Genomic DNA, 18,469 nt, shown 5'->3' on the forward strand with positions numbered 1-18,469 from the left:
GTATTGCCCTCACGAACTACAGATCAAGGGGACATAGAATAGTATAGGTTCCCAAACCATAATAATACTTGCTCTATAAACTTGTGCAAACATTGTCAGCAGTGGGGTTTTGCAGCACTTGGAATATAGCTTCTTAATGAACAATGACTTCTTGAATCTTCTAAATGTCATTCATTTCCATGGAAGCCAGCCCAAGTTTTCTCCTTATGATCTTAATCATTAGTGCCTCTTGTCGGGCTCTAGAAACAATCTGTTTAACCAGATCATTTGACCAAATTAATTCTCATCAGTCATATTATTTTCAGATATGGCTAACCATACTTTGAAAAGTACGTGACTCACAAAAAAAGAAAAAAAACTCCCCGAGTTAAATCAAAAGAGAGGAAGTGCTAAGCAAATACAGGAACTAAAAGAAATTTAGAGAGCACTTCATGCAGTCTCACTCAATTGCTTTGCTGTCTTCCAATCCTACACCTTGTTGGAGTCACTTGGGTTTGTGAAGATGGAAGATCTGGGTGAGTAAGGCTTCTCTATAAAGAGGCGAAAGGGAATGAACATTTGGGTTCTTTTTGTAGAGGGGCTTCTTTGAAGATAATTAGCTTATGCACATATACTAAAAGGTCTGATTTTCACTTCTGTTCCTCACCCCCAGAGCAGGAAGAATTGTTCTTATTTTGTTGGGCATCCCTTTTGTCATGGTGGGCTAATCAGAGGACCTAGACTGCTATTCTGCCAAACGTTATTGAATTATATGATATTAAAACAGTTTCCTTAATTTATCAAAAGGATGGATGTTTCTTGGAAGGTGATTGAGAATTGCTCATTTAACTATTTCCCTGCCTTAGTGGATGTTCTACTCATCTTGTTTATCATGTTTCCAAGTATGCCTCAAGTATATAATTTTTAATAGTATTATTCTATAATATTATGAAAACTTAAGTATAAGATGTACCTAAGAGATTTAACACACACACATATATGGATGTACACATAGATTTTTATATGTATATATTTGTTGTTATTCAGTCATTTCATTCATGTCTGGCTCTTGACCCATTTTGGGATTTTCTTAGCAAAGATATTGGAGAAGTTTGCCATTTCCTCATGCAGCTTATTATACTGAGGAGAAAACTGAAGCAAACAGTCTTGTATAGATTGTGTCAAAACAAGAGGAAGAGTAGTGGTGATATTGGTGAAATAATGAGACAATATAGTGTAATGATTAGAAGAAGCTTCTGGGACTTAGGTCTAGATTCGAATCTTGCCTCTAATATAGCTGTGTTCCTGTAGATGTCACTTATTTTTGCAAGTCTGTAAGCTAGCATTATCTTTATCAACGGCGACATTTTCCACAGTGGAAGTTCCTGAATAGATACAATCTGCTTTTCTCCTCACTCCCACCCACCCAAAAAAATGAGAAAAAGAATTGGTATCTTGAGTTCCCTCTGGCATGTGTAACTTTGGTCTTCCCTGAACCCCAGTCTGTAAAAGGGCCTCGGCCTGCTCCGGGTCCCCCAGTTCTGGTCTTTGGCATCCTTGTCCCCTTGCCCCGCTGGGACATGAGGCCAGAAGACCGCAGACTACTCTTCTAGCTCCTGCCACAAGGGCAAGTTGCACCCATCTTCTCCTCTGTCCTCCCTAGATGCTCTTGTTTCCGTGGGGGAGGCCATCCTCGTGGGGAGGAGGGGGGATGTGGTGAGGAGCAGCATGGCTGACTCCCGGATCTCTCTCAATCTCAGTTCATGATCTGCCCACTTCCTTTGCCAGCAGAGAGCCTGATGACATCCTTGGGCTTCACATGCCCGGTGAAAGGCTGCAGCCATTTAGACGCTGCCCTTCTATCATCTTTTTGATCACCAGCACTTTGGGGTGGCAGTTGTGGTTTAGTATACGTAATATGAGGTGATCTAATGAACCCAGATGTGTTAGAAAAAACTCCCGCTGTGGTTAGCAGCTGCTCCTGAGGAGATCTCAAGAAGCTCTGGGTAGAGTTAAGATCTAAAGCTCAGTTCTTGGTATATCACTTCTCTCCCTCAACCCGTATCCCCTCCTCCTCTTCTCCCCATTGCTCATACTGAAATTAGTCATTTTGAAATTATGAAATCTGGAGAGGAACATGATGTATTAAGAGAAGTGACAGAGGAAAGTAGAGTGACTGAAGCCTGCTAACTGGGGTTAGTGAATGTGGGCTAGAGGCAGGTTTTGAAGTTCTGTTTTTGCCAACCTCCTTTCACCTCCAGCTAGCTCCCTAATACATTCTCCTTAGTAAATGCTTTACAGGGTTAAAAGCCTGGTCTTCATTGTCAAAAGTCTGTCTCAAAATCAAGAACCACTAATACGGCATTTAAACACAGCTGGAGAATTGAAAGACGGGAGTCAGGATGTTTGGGGAAGCAGTAAGTTTAGGGGCTGGAGACTCCAGCTGTGATTTCAGTGGCAAGAGGAACTCTTGAGCAGGGAAACTCCCTTTATTAGAACTTAGATCTTCCTGTTACTTAGACCAGGGCCTCTTAAACTTTTTCAGCTTGCAACCTCTTTTCATCCAAGAAATGTTTACGTGACCCTGGATATATAAGGACATAAAATGGGTATACAAATCAAACATTTACGGATAGCAAAACCCCCATGTTCCGTTATGAGACCACCTATGGGGTTGAGAACCAGAGTTTAAGAAGCTGGGCTTGAGAACACTGAATTTAGAATGGAGACCAGAGGAACAAAGCCCTTTGCCATCAGAGACTTGAAACTCATGCATTGATTGTGTTGAGACTGGAAGAATGGGCAGGGTTGAATGAGTGTGTCATCTCCCCAGCTAGGGCTTATTTATTAGTCCAATGGCCTAAAGGACTCCTGAATGGAACGCCATTCTGCCAGAATCACTGAGTGTCTCAGCTGGAAGAGATCTTGGCAATTATCTAGAGCAGGACTAGAGGGAGACATTGTGGTCCTGGGGGTACCACCAGCTGTACCTGGCACAAGAAGTGATGGGCTTGGGGGTACTGCCATGTGGAGGAGTCACAGACCCAGGACACCAGCTTGCAGGGCTGCTGTTAGGAGGGGCGTGGAGGAAGAAAGAGCAGAGTCCATTGGGCTAGCCTGCCCTCTGCGAAGTTGCCATTTTAATTATTCTGACTAATTAGGCGCTGAGCTCTGTTATTTTTGCACAGCTAAAGGCCCAGAGTGTTTTTCCCGCCTGGGGTAAAATGTCGGTTATCCTTCGGTAGTGATAGTTCTGACAATTAATTCCCAAACCTCTTTAGTTAGTAAAGCTTTAAAAGTCCACTAAGACTTTTGGGGCTTCCTGTATAAAGACTTCCTTTATAGTTAAGGAAATGGAAACCAAAAGGGGAATGATTTGAACCCAGGTCTGAGATTCTATTTCATTAATGAGATCATTGAATATATAAGTATTGGAAGCATAGATGGTAGGCAATTAGGAGACAGCCATGGTCTGCCCAAAACATCTCCGGTGTCTACTCTGAAGAAGTAGTATATTTACATTGAGAAAGAATCAAAGGAAAGGGAAGGGAATAAACATTAATAAAATATATATAAACATAATAAACATTAAGAATTAAAATGAGTATACTATGTTTCAGCACTATGCTAAGCACTTTATAAATATAGCATTCCATAGGAAACACAATAAACAACCAAGGAGAGGGTAGACCAGAGAGATGGGCCTGTGAGAAGTTCTTCTTGTGTTATTTGACACTTTTTGTTTCTTACTCTTTGGGGGTTCAGATGCTTTGTTAGAAGAACTGGAGCGATCTTCCCTGGGGGAAAGTAATGAGGATCCTGAACCTCTCCGGGGACCCAGGAAGGATGGGAAGGTGGCAGAGGCAGCCAAGGCCAGTCTACTCCAAGATGACACACGGCCCATGCCGGTGAGCTTTTCCTTCAGTTTTCTGTGCATTTGGGAATGGATTCATGTGTGTGGCCTTTAACAAGTCTTCCATCAGTTCTCATTAGACCGTGGCCTTGACTTTGAGTTCTTGAAGGCTGTTCTAGCAAAGAAGCTTCAGTCAGGCTCTAGATGGTGAACCTGGGCTCGGTGATGAGCCATGGGCCAGAGGACTGAGCGGAGGGCCCAGTCCTGGAGGGCTGGCAATAACACGTGCTGTCACCCAGCAGCAGTGAGCTGGGATGGGGAGGTAGGAGGGGCTGTGGGGACATAAGTGAAACCACAAAGCTTTGAAATAATGCTCAGAATGTAGGAGTCTTTCCAATATTGGCGGCATCCCTGAAATGAAAACTGTTCAAAAGACATATATAAATCATATATATATATATGCACATGTATATATATATGGAGACTATATATATGTATATATATATACACACATAGATATATGGAGAAAGCAAGAGAACTGTGTGTCACACACACACACACACACACACACACAAGCACACTTTTTTTGGCAAGCAAATTGGGGGTATCATTTGCCCCCAGGAACATACAGCTAGTAAATGTTACATGTCTGAAGCCAGATTTGAACTCAGGTCCTCCTAACTCCAGAGCTGGTACTCTATGCACTGTGCCATTGAGCCACCCCCCTCCCTGGCCCCTGCTGAATTTTTAAACATTTAATTTCGGTTAAAGAAATAAAGAACTTTTTTCTTTCTCTCTATGTCATAAAAACATCAAAGCCATTATAATGAATACACATAGTAAAGCAAAACAAATTTCCAAACTGTGCAGGTCCAAAAATGTATGTGTTATTCTCTCTCGCAAGTTCATCAGTCAGGAACAAGGTAGCTTAGCTCATCAGTCCTCTGGAATGATGGTTGGTCAGTGCTGTGGTCAGAGTTCTGAAGTTGTGCAAAAGTGCCTTTCCAATGGTGGTGTTAAGTTTTATTCCTGGTTCTGCTCTTTTCGCCCAGCATTAATATATACAATACAATACATACATACATACATATATATATATCCCCATTTCTCTGACTCTAGCACTCATTGTAGGTTACACAAGGAATTTCTAGTAGCCATATAGCATCAGAAAGGAAAAGCAACCTATGTGTGTGATACCATATACAATATATGAAAAGCATCATAATTTGGTAAATATAGAAGCCTTGCCAAAGTCAGGAAGCCTGGATTCAAGCCTGCCTCTGGTTTGTAATGGTCGTGTGCAAATTTGTTGGAGAGAAGTAAGCCATGTCTAGCTGCCCTGTGATTCTAGATGGTGCAGGTTAGGGATGAGCAGACTTTTTCCTTTTCTTGCCTTCTTTACTCACCCCAGTCCTGCCTAGAAATAATTGGAATGGACATCCTTTGATATATGGAGGACCCTCATTAAAAGGGAGAGCTAGCAATTGCTTCCCTTATGAAATTAGAACCACAATTACAGGATGCTGATAGTAAGACAATGAAGGTTTTTATTCTTTTTTTCATCACACCTCTGTGTTTTAGGCGCAGGTGATATATACGACAAAGATTGAAGAGATCAATGTCTACAGGTATTCCATTTTCATTGATCTTTTTGTTTAAATTTTGGGTATCATGAATGTTTGGTAAGGATATTTGTGATCGATCATAGACATATCATACTCTCTCCACCATGTCTCATCTCTGAGCAGATCTAGGTTGCAAAGTCCCATAATGGTAAGTGATCCTGTTCTTTTCCAGATCTGCAAAAATAGAGGCAATCTCAGAAGTGATCAAGAGTAAAAGTGCAAGTGGCCTGCCCTGTCTAGAATATGAGGAGCTAAAACTCCCTTCTTCTCTGCACATTTGGGCAAGCTATCAGAGAAACTGGTTTGCCCAACAACATGAAGGCCAAGAAATATAAACTTCATGTCCTTGGATCACAGCCCCACTGCCTAAAGTTCTCACCTATTGATCAACCATATCTATTTGTTGCTCTGCTTGTGAGGTTGTTAAGGTGCTTGATCAGTATGGCTATGGAAGTCTTCCCTGGTAGGAGGCTCACGAAATCCTGGACAGTGATCCCTTGAGAAGGTTTTCTTTATCAGCACTAGAGTCCCCATAATGGCAGAGGAGCCTATTTTTACTCTTTTTATTCATAATTTTCACCCCCTCTTTTTAAGGCTGAGGCAACTAAGTTAAATAATTTGCCCAAGGTTATGGAGGAGATAAATATCAGAGTTGGGATCCAAACTGAGATCTGACTATTCTAAATTTCTTACTTGATCCCTACCACTGTGCTTTATCTTTATCGCTGCTTTGTTGGACACCCACGATCCACTGGTCTTCTGCCTTTTCATTTCTCCTCCATTGTAATAAGACTAGAAAGAAATGTTGCATTTTCCTCCCCTTGCTGCATCTGTACAGCCAGACAACCCCCTACCCCTTACCTGGGAGAAAGAAAAATAAGTAGTTTTGACAGTTAAAACTGCAGTTTGTGGTGATTTGGCCATTGGAGACTTTTATTGATACTTATTGTGCTGTTGCTTCTGTGTAGTGACATTCAGGAGCCAGAGGCCGAGAGGCCGCCTCAGAGCCCGCCTCAGAGCATACCTCAGAACACCTCAGCGGCCGCTCAGCTGGATGAGCTCATGGCTCACCTGTGTCAGATGCAGTCCAAGGTAAGTGTGGTCCTTGGTTTATGGGCTTTCAAAAGGAGCACTGAGTAGTACATAAGCATAAAGCTAAGATTTGTGTTTAGGACCTCTCTAAAGATCCTGGGTTCCATTCCTTTTCAGGGAATGACTTGTGAGTTGGTGTGCCACCATCTGTATGTTCCAGATTAAAATATAGTGATCTTGGAGTGTATCCCTGGAACTTTGCTAGGCATCAATATGTTACAAAAAGACAGTGTGCCATGATCATTAAGAAATTAAAAACTTTCTTCTAAATATTTTCTTTTAATTCAGCTTAAAATATTAAGAAATAAATGTTTGTTTGGTCTAAAATCCTTTTTAGACTTTTCCTTTCCCTTTCACAAAATGTATGAGAATAATAAGAACAAAAACCCAAGGGCCTCATGTCCAATCCCCTAAAAGTACTAGTCCTATGACCCTCCTAGAGACTATACTGACCTTTCCATTCTGAAGGGTTTAGAGCAGGAATTCTTAACTTTTTTTGGTAGCATGAATCTTTTTGGGCAATAGACCCCTTCTCAGAAGAATGTCTTAATGCATAGTGGATCCCAATGCAGAAGACATCCCACTTCCATGAAAGGGTGGTTTGGGGTGTTCCTTCATATCTCTTTTTTTGAGTCCTACTTGATCGTTACAATTTTATTACACTCACATGTAACGTTTTGGTTTGTAGTTTTTCTATTTTTTTTTTTTTTTGGTGTGTTTTGTTGTCATTGGTTTAGTCATTGTGTCTCTTATTTTCTTTCTTCCTGTGCATCAATTTGTGTATTTCTTCCCATGTTTATGTTCATCACACACATCATTTCTTAGTCTAGTAAATTCCATGACATTTATGTACCAGTTTGTTTTGCCATTCTCCAATCAATGCATGTCACTTTATTACAATTTTTTGCTATCACAAAAAGTGATGCTATTCCCTTGGGTATAAACCCAATAATAGAAGTTTTCTGGTTCAAAGGGTATGAATATTTTATTCCCTTGGTGTCTCTCCAAGTTGCTTCATACAAAGGTTATACCATTTCACAGCTCCACCAACAATGTATTATAGTACCTATTGTCCCACAACTCCTCCAGCAGGGATTATTGACATTTTTTCATTTTTGCTAATTTGTAATGTAACTTTAAATTGTCTTGTGATAGAGAAATGGGCAAGCGTCGTGGGGATAAAGGGAGGGCACTATCAGCTTGAACATTCTTTTTTCTGAACTGTAACAGGCAAGAGGCATTTATTAAGCACTTACTATTTGTCAGAAGAAAGGAAAGACAGTCCTTGTCCTCAAGTTCACATTCCAATGGGGGTGACAACATTTGGGAGATAATCTTCGAGAGAAGATGCTAAAAATGCTTGGAATTTTGTTAACAGAATTGTTTCTGGCTGACTTGTGTCTAAAAAGCAGAAAAGCTTTTTTCTTTGACAGAAGTCTATGACCCAGTTGGGAAGGTACATGAAATAGCTACATCACAGGCAAATGTGTCATTTCTCATGGTGTAGACATGAAATGTTTATTGGATAAATAAATATAAGGCCATAAAAGTGAGATATTGGTGATTGCGGGGCCTTTGGGGCAGAATCTGATTGTTGAATCCTAAGGGTGGAAAGGGTTATCTTGGCCAGTCCCTTTCCTGGGCCTGCAGCAAGGGTATTGGTTTCAGAGGAGCAAAAGAGTCCTATTTTTGAGATTTTGCAAAGTGAGACCCACAGATGTTGGGTTTGGGGAGTGAGAAGTAGGAGGAGTCCAGAATAATTGCTGCCTTGAGGGGCTTCCTTAGCAGTGGTGGGGAAGCTAAGAGGAGGTGAGGGGTTAGAGGACAGAGAATAAATTTGGTTTTGGACATAACTGAATAGAAGATGTCTGCCAGACATCCAGTTTGAGACTTCTCAAAGGCAAGTTGTAGTGGGAGATCGGAGGTCAGAAGAGAAGTTGGGGCAAGAAAGGTTGACGGCAGACTCATCATCTCAGAGATGGTAATTAAATCCATGGGAGTTAATGAGGCCATCAAGCAAAGCAAAGTGACTTGTCCAACCTAGAAGACGTCAGGACCAGGGTCTGAACTCCATTCTTCCATTTCCAGTCTGTGGCATTGATCGCTATTAGCTCATATGATCTTAGGGCTGGTTAAGCAAGAGAAGTTACAGGTGCTCACCTCGCACTTCCAAGAACCCCCAGGGACTTCCCAAGGACCCACTGCTCTCTGGCTTCATGGTTGGACAGCACTTCCCTCCTGTTGAAGTGAAAGCTGCCCTGTACCCAGCACTAGCCCGTGGTCTCCAAACATTGGAAGATGTTTTCCTTAACTGTAGCTTCAGACTTGGCTGCTTGGGTGGGGAGACTGTCATGGTAGATGCTAAAGGTGAGGGAGCTTTGGGGATTGTGTGCAGCACGGTTTATCAGGAAAGATGCTAAATTAGTTAGTCGGCCATTGGCTCAGAGAGCCGAAGCTGCAAGAGATCTCGGGCCGACCAGCAAAATAGAGTTACCTTAGAAGTACCCATCACAGGTGGGATTTGAACCCACGTCGTCCCACTCTTGAGCCAGTGCTCTTTTAGCTGTACCAGCTAAACACAGAGCCATGAGAGATTGGGCCTAAGAGAGCCCAATTCAGGTACCTTTTTTCCCCTCCCAAATAATACTTTTCCTGGGTGATAGATTTTCTGTCAGCGCTTGCACATAAGTAATAATGGGATGTTGATGTGGATGAGCTTGTGAACATTAAATTCCATGACTGAAAAGCCTTTTAAAGTTTTTCTCCCTGCTGGTAGGTCATGGCGAAGCCTGCTGGCCCCAGGGAGCCGCTGCCAAAGAAAGATACCAACAATTCGTTGGACACGATGCTCGGGGGATTGGAGCAGGACTTGCAGAACCTTGGCATTGCCACTACCCCCAAGGGCCACTGTGCTTCCTGCCAAAAACCCATCGCTGGAAAGGTGGGTGCTCCGCAGTCACTGGGGTGTGTGTCTGGGTCTCTGTTCTGTGTACCCCCCAGGACTGATCTTTCTCTAAGGTAAATGTTTGGGACTATTCTCATCCTGATCTCCTTTCTTATGATTAATATATATATATATATATATATATATACACACACACACACACATATGTACACACACATATAAATATATTTGATTTGCTTCTTTGTCTCTTTATGAACTTCTGTATACATGATCAGATTATGTTCTTATTTTTGTATATTGTTGCTCTGAGAAGGTTTTCTTTTTTCTGTATCACTTCATCTAAAGCTTCCATGTTTCTCTGCCGTCTTTATTTTTCTAATTTCTTGTGGTACAATAATATATTGTATTCATATACCATGAGTTATTCAACATTCATCAGTCACTGAACTTGTGGACTGATTGTGGTTTTTGCTGTTACAGCTAAAGTCACTCTTAAGTATTTCTGTGTGGATAGCCTTTCTTCCCATTAGTAACATCCTTACATCTAACCCAAGTACTGGGATCTTTGGGTTAAAATGTGTGATCTGTTTTATAACTTTTTCTTTCCAGAAAAAGTATGCTAATTCAAATTGAGTTTTCTTTCCGTTGAAAAAAAGATCTTTCTCTTTCACTTCCTCCACCATTGGGAGGGATGGGGGAAGGGAAAGTTTTGCTAATTTACAACTCCACCAACGATGAAGTAGTGTTTTGATTTCAATACCATCAGTATTAGGTGCCTCCTTACATACATCAAAGTAATCACTATTGCTTTAAGTAATAAAGTTCAGTTTTTTTAATTTGCAATTTCCCTTCATTCTTAGCAAACTTTAACTGGGTTTCTTCAGATTCATTTTTAATCAATCAGTAATTATTTATTGTTGCTCAGTCCTGTCTGACTCTGTGATCCCATCTGGGGTTTTCTTGCCAAAGATACTGGAGGAAATGGTTCTCCAAGTATTTCTTGAGTCCATATTCTGTCTATAGCCCTATGCTAGGCAATGGAAAACAAAGGGGAAAAAAAGGAAGCAGAGCCTGTTTGCAAGGAGCTATGACCCTTTAATGGGTAGTTAGTTATTGATTTTGCAAATTTGGGTCAATTCTTTAGAGATTTTAAATATCAAAATTGTCAGATATTTTACCACAAAACATTTTACCAATCTGTTCCTTTCTTTATTGATTGTATTACTTTCTGTTGTATTTAAAGCCTTTATTTTTATGCAATTGAATTAATCTTTTTTTGTCATCAACCATTTCCTTCACTTATTTGGTGGATATTAATTTCCCTTGTTTTCACAATTGGGATAAATATTTAATTCCTTTTCTAAAATCCTTGTGGTATTTATTTAAGTATTAAGATTTTTGATCACCTTAGAATTTATTGTAGAATATGGATCCAATCCCACTTGTTATTCTGCTAAATAATTGTTTTTTCCCCTGAAAAGTGAATGGTTCTTCCTGTGTTTTGTAATTTGAGATTGTTCCTTGGTTTTGAATTTATATCTGGCCTATCTTTTCTATTTTATTGACTTGTTACTTAAATATTTCTAGATACATTTTAAAATGATCACCTTACATAATATAAATTGAAATTTGGGGATGAAAATCATCCTACTTTAACACAAAATGCATAATTCTCTTTTTTCTTCTTCTGCATTTGTTCTCCTGTGTTTATTTTGTCATCTTGTTACCTGTGGAATGGCAATCTTTGGAGGAAGTTAGATGAGAAAGTCACCACTAATGATTGCAAGATCCTTTATTTTTTTTAATGTTTTAAAAATTCAATTTTGTTTTATTTTTAGTTCTAAGTTCTCTTTCTTTTTTCATCTTCCCCTTCTCCTCACTGAGAATGCAAAAAATACCAAACCCATTACAAATATGAAGTCATGCAAAACAGACTGCATCAAGTCAAGTTCTAAAAAAAAAATGGGGGAAAAAGGAGATAAATATGAGTTTCATTCTGCCCCCTGTATCCATGAGTTCTCTCTATGGAGACAGACAGCATTTTTCAACATGAGTCCTTTGAAGTCGTGGTAGGTCATTGTATTGATCAGAATTATTAGGTTCTTCTTGGGGGTTATCTTTACATTATTGCTGTGACTACATAAATTGTTCTTCTGGTTCCTATAACTCTTCTTAGATCTTTCTGAAGCGGTCCGTTTCTTACATCAAAATAGTATTCTACCACATACCTACATAACTTGTGCAGCCATTCCCTCACTTCCTGTTCTGTCGCCAAAAGAAGAGCTGCTATAACTATTTTTTGTCTTAATTTCAATAGGTCCTTTCCCCTTTTCTTTGATCTCTTTGGAGTATATTAGTTTGGAAGGCATAGTTCTAAATTGCTTTCCATATGGTTGGACTAGTTCACAGTTCCACTAATAGTATATGAGCATCAAACTACTTGTTTTCCCACATTATTCCTACCATTTGATATTTTCTTTTTCTGAGTAACCTAATGGGTGTCAGGTAGTACCTTAGACGTGCTCTAATTTGAGCTAAATTAATGATTTAGAACATCTTTTAATATTACTGTTGTGGATAGCTTTGATTTCTTCCTCAGAATGTCATTTATCCATTTATCAATCGGGAAATGGCTCTTCTTTTTATAAATTTCATATGGTTTTGTAAATATTAAATATAAATATATTTATTTTTATAAAATAATATAAATAACTGTATGTGTGTATATTATATATGTATAATATATAGATTTTATCCATATATACATATATATATGTGTGTTCTCTATCAGAGAAACGTGTCAGATTTCCCCCCCATTTTCCCTGTAGGACCCTCGAGGCGACCCCTGAATGACTCACCTTGACCATTGGGAAGGACTGGGCTGAGGGGAGGGATTATTTCCGGCCGCTCCCTCCTTGGCTCACGGGGCATTTTCTCACCTGCGTTCCCAGGAGAGCGCGCGCTCCTCAGGCCCAGGCCGCATCCCCTTGTCCTCGGGGCCCAGAGTCCTTTGCGGCGTCTCTCACAGAGCGGGCCTCCAGCCCGTTTCCTTAGTGGCCATCCTTCCTTCTTTCCCCGCCGCAGGTGATCACGGCCCTGGGGAAGACCTGGCACCCGGAGCACTTTGTCTGCGCGCACTGCGCCACGGAGCTGGGCTGCGGCAGCCCCTTCTTCGAGCGCGGCGGCCGGGCCTACTGCTCCCGGGACTACCACGAGCTTTTCTCGCCCCGCTGCGCCTACTGCGCAGCCCCGATTCTTGACGTGAGTAGGCTGCCCCGCCCCCCCTCCCCCCCCCCCCCCCCCGGCGGGACGGAGGGGGGAGCGCCGCCACGTTGTGACCATGCGCCGGGCCCTTTTGCAGAAGGTGCTGACGGCGATGGACCAGACGTGGCACCCGGAGCACTTCTTCTGCGCCCGCTGTGGGGAGGTGTTCGGCGAGGAAGGTAGGCCGCTCCGGGAGGCCGCTGCACACGCGGGGCGGAGATTCGGGGGAGGCCGCTGCACACGCGGGGCGGAGATTCGGGGGAGGCCGCTGCACACGCGGGGCGGAGATTCGGAGGAGGCCGCAAGGTGTCGCCTTGGCCGATGCCGGCCTGGGTGCCCGGTGCCAGCCCCGGCTTCCTGCGGGCCACTTGCCCTGTCCTGTCGCTCCTTGCCCAGCCCGGGCCTCCGTGGATCGGAGAGAGCCACTTTCCTTCCTGTCTGGAGGCGTCTATCCCTTCAGAACCAATGAAGCCCCATTTATGAATGGAGGCTTCGGCCTGCCCGTGAGTCAGGGGCACCTCCGCCCCCTCGCTGGGAACATCACGCCCCCTGCCGGAAGGAGCTCTCTGCCTCTGGCCCGCTTGGCGCGGAAGCAGCCCGCGGCCTGACCTCGCGAGAAGCCCCTCTGGCCGGCACTTGTTTGCCTCCTCCGAGGCAGAGCTTCCTCTCCCCTCCCTGAGGCAGGCGCTTCCCCCAGGCCCACGGGAGTCCCGCCTTCCTTTCTCTTGCTTCCTCCCCGGCCCTGCAGGTGCTCGCTGATTTCCCTCGTGGCCCGGCATCGGCCCCCCTCCCCCGCCGCGGAACTTTTAATTGTCAGCGTTTGTTGTCGGCTCCAGAAGTAATTGGCCCCAGAGAGAGGCCGGCGCTGAAACTTTCTCAGTTGCGGTTCTTAAGCGGAGGGGCGCCGCGGCGATCCTCCCTCGCCTGAGACTGCCGATGTGCACCGGCGCTTGTTACTTCTCGGCCTCCTTTTTGCGACGCCTGGGCCCGGCTTTCTAGCAGCCCCTTCCGGGAGGGCCTCGGGGTCAGCTGGCAAGTTCAGAGGCCGCATTGAAGGTGGCTTCATTCATCGTCACCGCCGTTTACCAGCTCGGTTCCGTCTTATTGGTGGCAAGCCTGGCGGGATGATAAGCGGGCCTTTCTGGCTTCGATAGCAAACCTGAGCGAATTAAATTGCCTTCGCTCCCAGGACTGGCTGATGCGCGAATTTACAGCAGTCTTCGGCAGGATGGGGTGAGGGGAGAATTGAATCTCTCTTATACCCGCAGTAAATGCCGAAAGAGAGCGTCTGATGACAGTTATTCTTTCCTCCGGCAAACCTTTCTTAATCTAAGAACTCGCAGCGTTAGTAGGTGACTAGAAGAAAGCAAGTGCTAATTTACGGGCTGCTTTTCAGCTACGCCCTATCAGTTGGGGAGTGGGAAATACATCAAAGAAGAGCACAGTGGGACAGTTCAGGGACTCCGGGAGGAAGAAGAGAGGCTCTCTGCCCAATCCTGCAGTTTGTCCTGTGGCCCTTGGTCACTCTAGCCACATTTGTGGACTTGCCAAACCCAAAAATAGAAAACTCCCTCTGGCAGACTTTCCTTCTCAGTGGGAGAGGGGGTGTGAGAAAGGAAATCTCTTCAAGTCTCTTATTTATACATTAAGAACTTGGAGTGCAGCTGATGTGACTTCTAGTAGCATCAGCAGAGAAGTCAGAGGAATATAAAGGGATCTGCTACGTTTATTTCTGATAGTCCTTTCAGATTCAGGACAAGGGAGAATACCAGTTGGGAAACTTTGAGCCCAAAGTTTTTACTCAGTGTAGTGTGCATCCATAAGAAGGGCACTGGGTTCAAAATCTACTCTGGCCACTGGCCAGCTTTGTGATCTTAGGCCTGTTGCTTATCATCTTGGGGCCTTAGTTTCCTCATTTGTAAAATGGGTCTCTGAGGTGAGCACTGCCTCCCACAGAGGGCCTTTGTGCCTGAAGCTCTTAGGGAAACTTAAGGTGCGATACGAGGCCGCAGTCTTACCCATATTTGCCATGTTTATATTTGTGGCTATAGTTTTGCTCTTATCAATTTTCTAGTTCAGTCAATCAGTCAATCAACTAATACTTATTGAGGGTCTGCTGTGTATCAGGTACTTTACCAAGTGCCAGGGATCCAAAAAAGAAGCAAGAGACAATCCTCTCAAGGAGCCTATAGTGTGATAAGAGAGACTACATGCTAACAAATAAGTTTATGTAAGTCTCTCCGGGCCTCTCTGAAATCATCCTACTGGTCGTTTCTTACAGAACAATAATATTCCATAACATTTGTGTACCATAACTTACTCAGCCATTCTCCAACTGATGGGCTTGCACGCAGTCTCCAGCCCCTCGCCACTACACAGAGGGCTGCCACAAACATTTCCACACATGTGGGTCCCTTTCCCTTTTTTATGATCTCTTTGGGTTGCAGGCCTTTGGGCATAGTTCTAAATTGCTTCCCGGAGACAATACGAGGGCACTGGAGGTTATTGCATCCCTGTGGGGCAGGGTGACATGATCATATCTACAATCTAGGAAAATCATTTTAGGGACTGAATCGGGGTGTTAGAGAGGGGAGAGACAGGCAAGCAAACCTGGCAGCGGGCTTTAAAATAGGACGGGTCATGGCGGGGTTTGCACCAGGGGTCGGTGATGTCAAAAGAAAGGAGTATTTGGGAGAGGTTGCAAAGGTGGAATGAACAGGAAATAGATGGATTTGGGAGGTGAGAGACAGTAAGGAATCCAAGATGACTCTTAGTTTGTGAGCCTGAGGGACTGGTAGGGTGGTGTTGCCTTCTACAGTAAGAGGGAACATAGGAGGGGAGCATTTAGGAGGAAGGAGTTTGGACATATTGAGCTTCAGTTTTCTCCTGGAATCCAGTTCAAGAGATGTGAGAGGCATTTATCATCCTTTGAAGAGCCAAGAAAGTCCCAGGCAAGTCTCTGTGAGGGTAGGGGTGGGGAGCAGGCAGTTCCCTTGTCCATGGCAAACCCTAGAGCCTCCCACATCTAGACAGCAGGTATCAGGTGTGCTTTTCCACTGCCAGGGGAAAAGGTCTCTCGTCCCAGCCAAATGATTTTCTTTTGAATGCGCTAACTTGGTGTCCAGGCCACAGTCAGTTTTGATTTTGATTTAAAGTCATATTTCACATGGTGAGTGACTCCTTGGCTCTGTCTCCCCAGGATTCCATGAAAAGGACAAGAAGCCGTACTGCCGGAAAGATTTCTTGGCCATGTTTGCTCCCAAGTGTGGAGGCTGCAACCGGCCTGTGTTGGAAAATTACCTGACTGCCATGGATGCCGTCTGGCACCCGGAGTGCTTCGTGTGTAGGGTCAGTCAGCCTGGGGCCTTACAGAGAGTTAGGGGGCAGGAAGGGGAGCGTCTCAAAATTGCCGGGCTTGTCTGGCTCTCATGTACTTTCTCTGTACAATGAGCAGATTAGGTGATAGCCTCGTCCAAACCTAATGATTCCCATTTTAGGGAGCTTTCAGGGAAGACTCGATGCTTCCTGATGTCCTGATGTCCCCCAAAGTCAGCATGTTCCCTCCTTTAATTCTGACTTTTTGAAACTGTATTCTTCAAAAGATGCTGCCCTCAACTCTATTGCCTTGGTACTTAGGTCAGCAGTCCTATCCCAGAATAGGCTTGGGGGCTCTCGGGCCTTGGGCTTCCACTTTCTGGGGATGGCAACACATGGTGCCCCCTTAGCACCTGCATTTGTTCCCTTGTCTCCAGGACTGTTTCCAGGCTTTCTCTACAGCCTCCTTCTTCGAGCTGAATGGGCAGCCTTTCTGCGAGCTGCACTACCACCGGCGGCGAGGGACCATCTGCTACGGGTGCGAGCAGCCCATCAGTGGCCGCTGCATCAGCGCCATGGGCCACAAGTTCCACCCGGAGCACTTTGTCTGCGCCTTCTGCCTGAGCCAGCTGTCCAAGGGCATCTTCCGAGAACAGAACGACAAGGCCTACTGTCAGCCGTGCTTCACCAGGCTCTTCCCTCTCTAACTCCAAGGTGCTCCCCGGGCCCTCCTGATACCAACTGGGCCCTCCTGATACCAGCCGGGCCCAGGGGAGAAGGGGCACAAGAAACCCCCACTGACCCCTCAGCAGCCTGATGGGGAGGCTGGAGCAGTGAGGAGATGCTTCTCAACAAAGGCCTTTCCTTCCCAACATGGGCTAAGCCTTTTCTAGATTTGCTTATCCTTCACCAGGGTAGCCAACCCCTAAAAGTGCTAGTTACTCTGAGCTCCTTCCTCACTAGAAACTTAGAGCTCAGTTTTATTGCTTTGTGTATTCATCATACACATAAACACTGACACAGACACACACACATAGCTCCTCTCTTTCTTCTCTCTCTGTCATTCTTTTCTGTCTCTCTCTTTTTCTTCCTCTCTATCTCTTTTTCTTTCTGTCTCTCTGTCTCTCGCTTGCACTCTCGCTCTCACACTCTTGCTTTCGCTCTCACTGTCTCCCTCTGTCTCTCTGTCTCATGCACACACACACACACACATGGCGCAACCTCATCATAAGGCCACCTTTTCTCACTTGTCTTATTCTATTTTATATAATCTCTGGGGCTGCTGAAATTCTGACATATGCTAAAAAGACTATGGAAGCTTAAAATTCAAATAAAATTCAAATTTTCTTTTGGGGAAATAATTCTCAACTACATGCTCTTGAATTCTGGCCTCTGAGAAATAAAATAGCTTGCTATTTTGAGCCTTATTTCTTTTTTCTTAGGCCCAAATATACTCCCTTTCCCTCCATTCCTTCTGTTTCATATTGTAGATAATAAAGAAAAGCCCTTTAAAGATGAGAATAAAGGAAAAAAGCTATACTTGATAATTTGGGAATTGGAGCTCTTTGGAGCTGTATTTTAGATACATCTGTATCCCATGACTCATCTACAAAGTATTGCGACTCAATCTGAAAATTTTCTTTGACTATTTAGTCAGTCAACCAAACCAACCTAATTTAGGATGTAATGACAAGAGCAGCAAGGTCTCTGCCCTCAAGGAGTTTACAAATAGAACAGGAATGGGGAATAATTAAAATGTACACAGCTAAGTAAACTCACTACATATTCAAATAAATGAATTTTGGGGGTTCAGGGGCACTTGGAAATCTGCTACAAAGTACACTTTATCATTATGCCTCTTATCTGATTCTATTAGTATGTCTTGCAATAAGCATGAGTCATTTGGGAAAACTTCCCATTGTGCAGAAGCAGCAGCTGACCCAGAACGGTTCTATTGCATCCTCTTCTGAAGAAAGGAATTTAAATGGGATCAATAGAGTTATAAATATAGTAAGTGTACACAGAAGGAGTTCCAAATATCTCATTGTTAAGCCATTAGACTTTGGGGTATATGTGGACTTACAGGTAATGTTTTCCTTCTCTTTGACATCTGAGTCCATCAATCCCAACTCTTCAATTTATTCCATTTCCAAAAGTAAATCTATGCTTCCTAGGACTCACACTGAGCTACATATAGGGCCTGTCATGTCATATTGCCACTACCATTGGGAGAGTTTGAAGTAGGGAAGCTATGAGGCGATGGTTCTACTCATCTCCTAGTAGAATAATACGAATTTACATTTCTGTTTCTGAAACACTATATATTTTATCGCATTTGAGCTTCACAATCCTGCAAAGTGGGTGCTGTTAACTCCATTTCTTAGATGAGTTTTAAATGCATTATTAGAAGAATCACATACACACTTAGAAAGGGAA

General features: G+C 43.6%; 1 protein-coding gene across 1 annotated transcript; it reads left to right on the forward strand.

Moving 5' to 3' along the window:
* Positions 1-420: 420 nt before the first annotated feature.
* Positions 421-17,454, forward strand: LPXN (leupaxin). The gene is made up of 9 exons (XM_031942677.1): positions 421-515; positions 3,745-3,887; positions 5,414-5,460; positions 6,426-6,549; positions 9,326-9,490; positions 12,539-12,715; positions 12,816-12,897; positions 15,918-16,066; positions 16,471-17,454. The coding sequence occupies exons 1-9, from the start codon at positions 503-505 to the stop codon at positions 16,738-16,740; spliced, it is 1,170 nt and encodes a 389-aa protein (XP_031798537.1). The 5' UTR covers positions 421-502; the 3' UTR covers positions 16,741-17,454.
* Positions 17,455-18,469: the final 1,015 nt, after the last annotated feature.

The sequence above is a fragment of the Sarcophilus harrisii genome, chromosome 6 (assembly GCF_902635505.1).
Source record: "Sarcophilus harrisii chromosome 6, mSarHar1.11, whole genome shotgun sequence".
Classification (NCBI taxonomy): domain Eukaryota; kingdom Metazoa; phylum Chordata; class Mammalia; order Dasyuromorphia; family Dasyuridae; genus Sarcophilus; species Sarcophilus harrisii.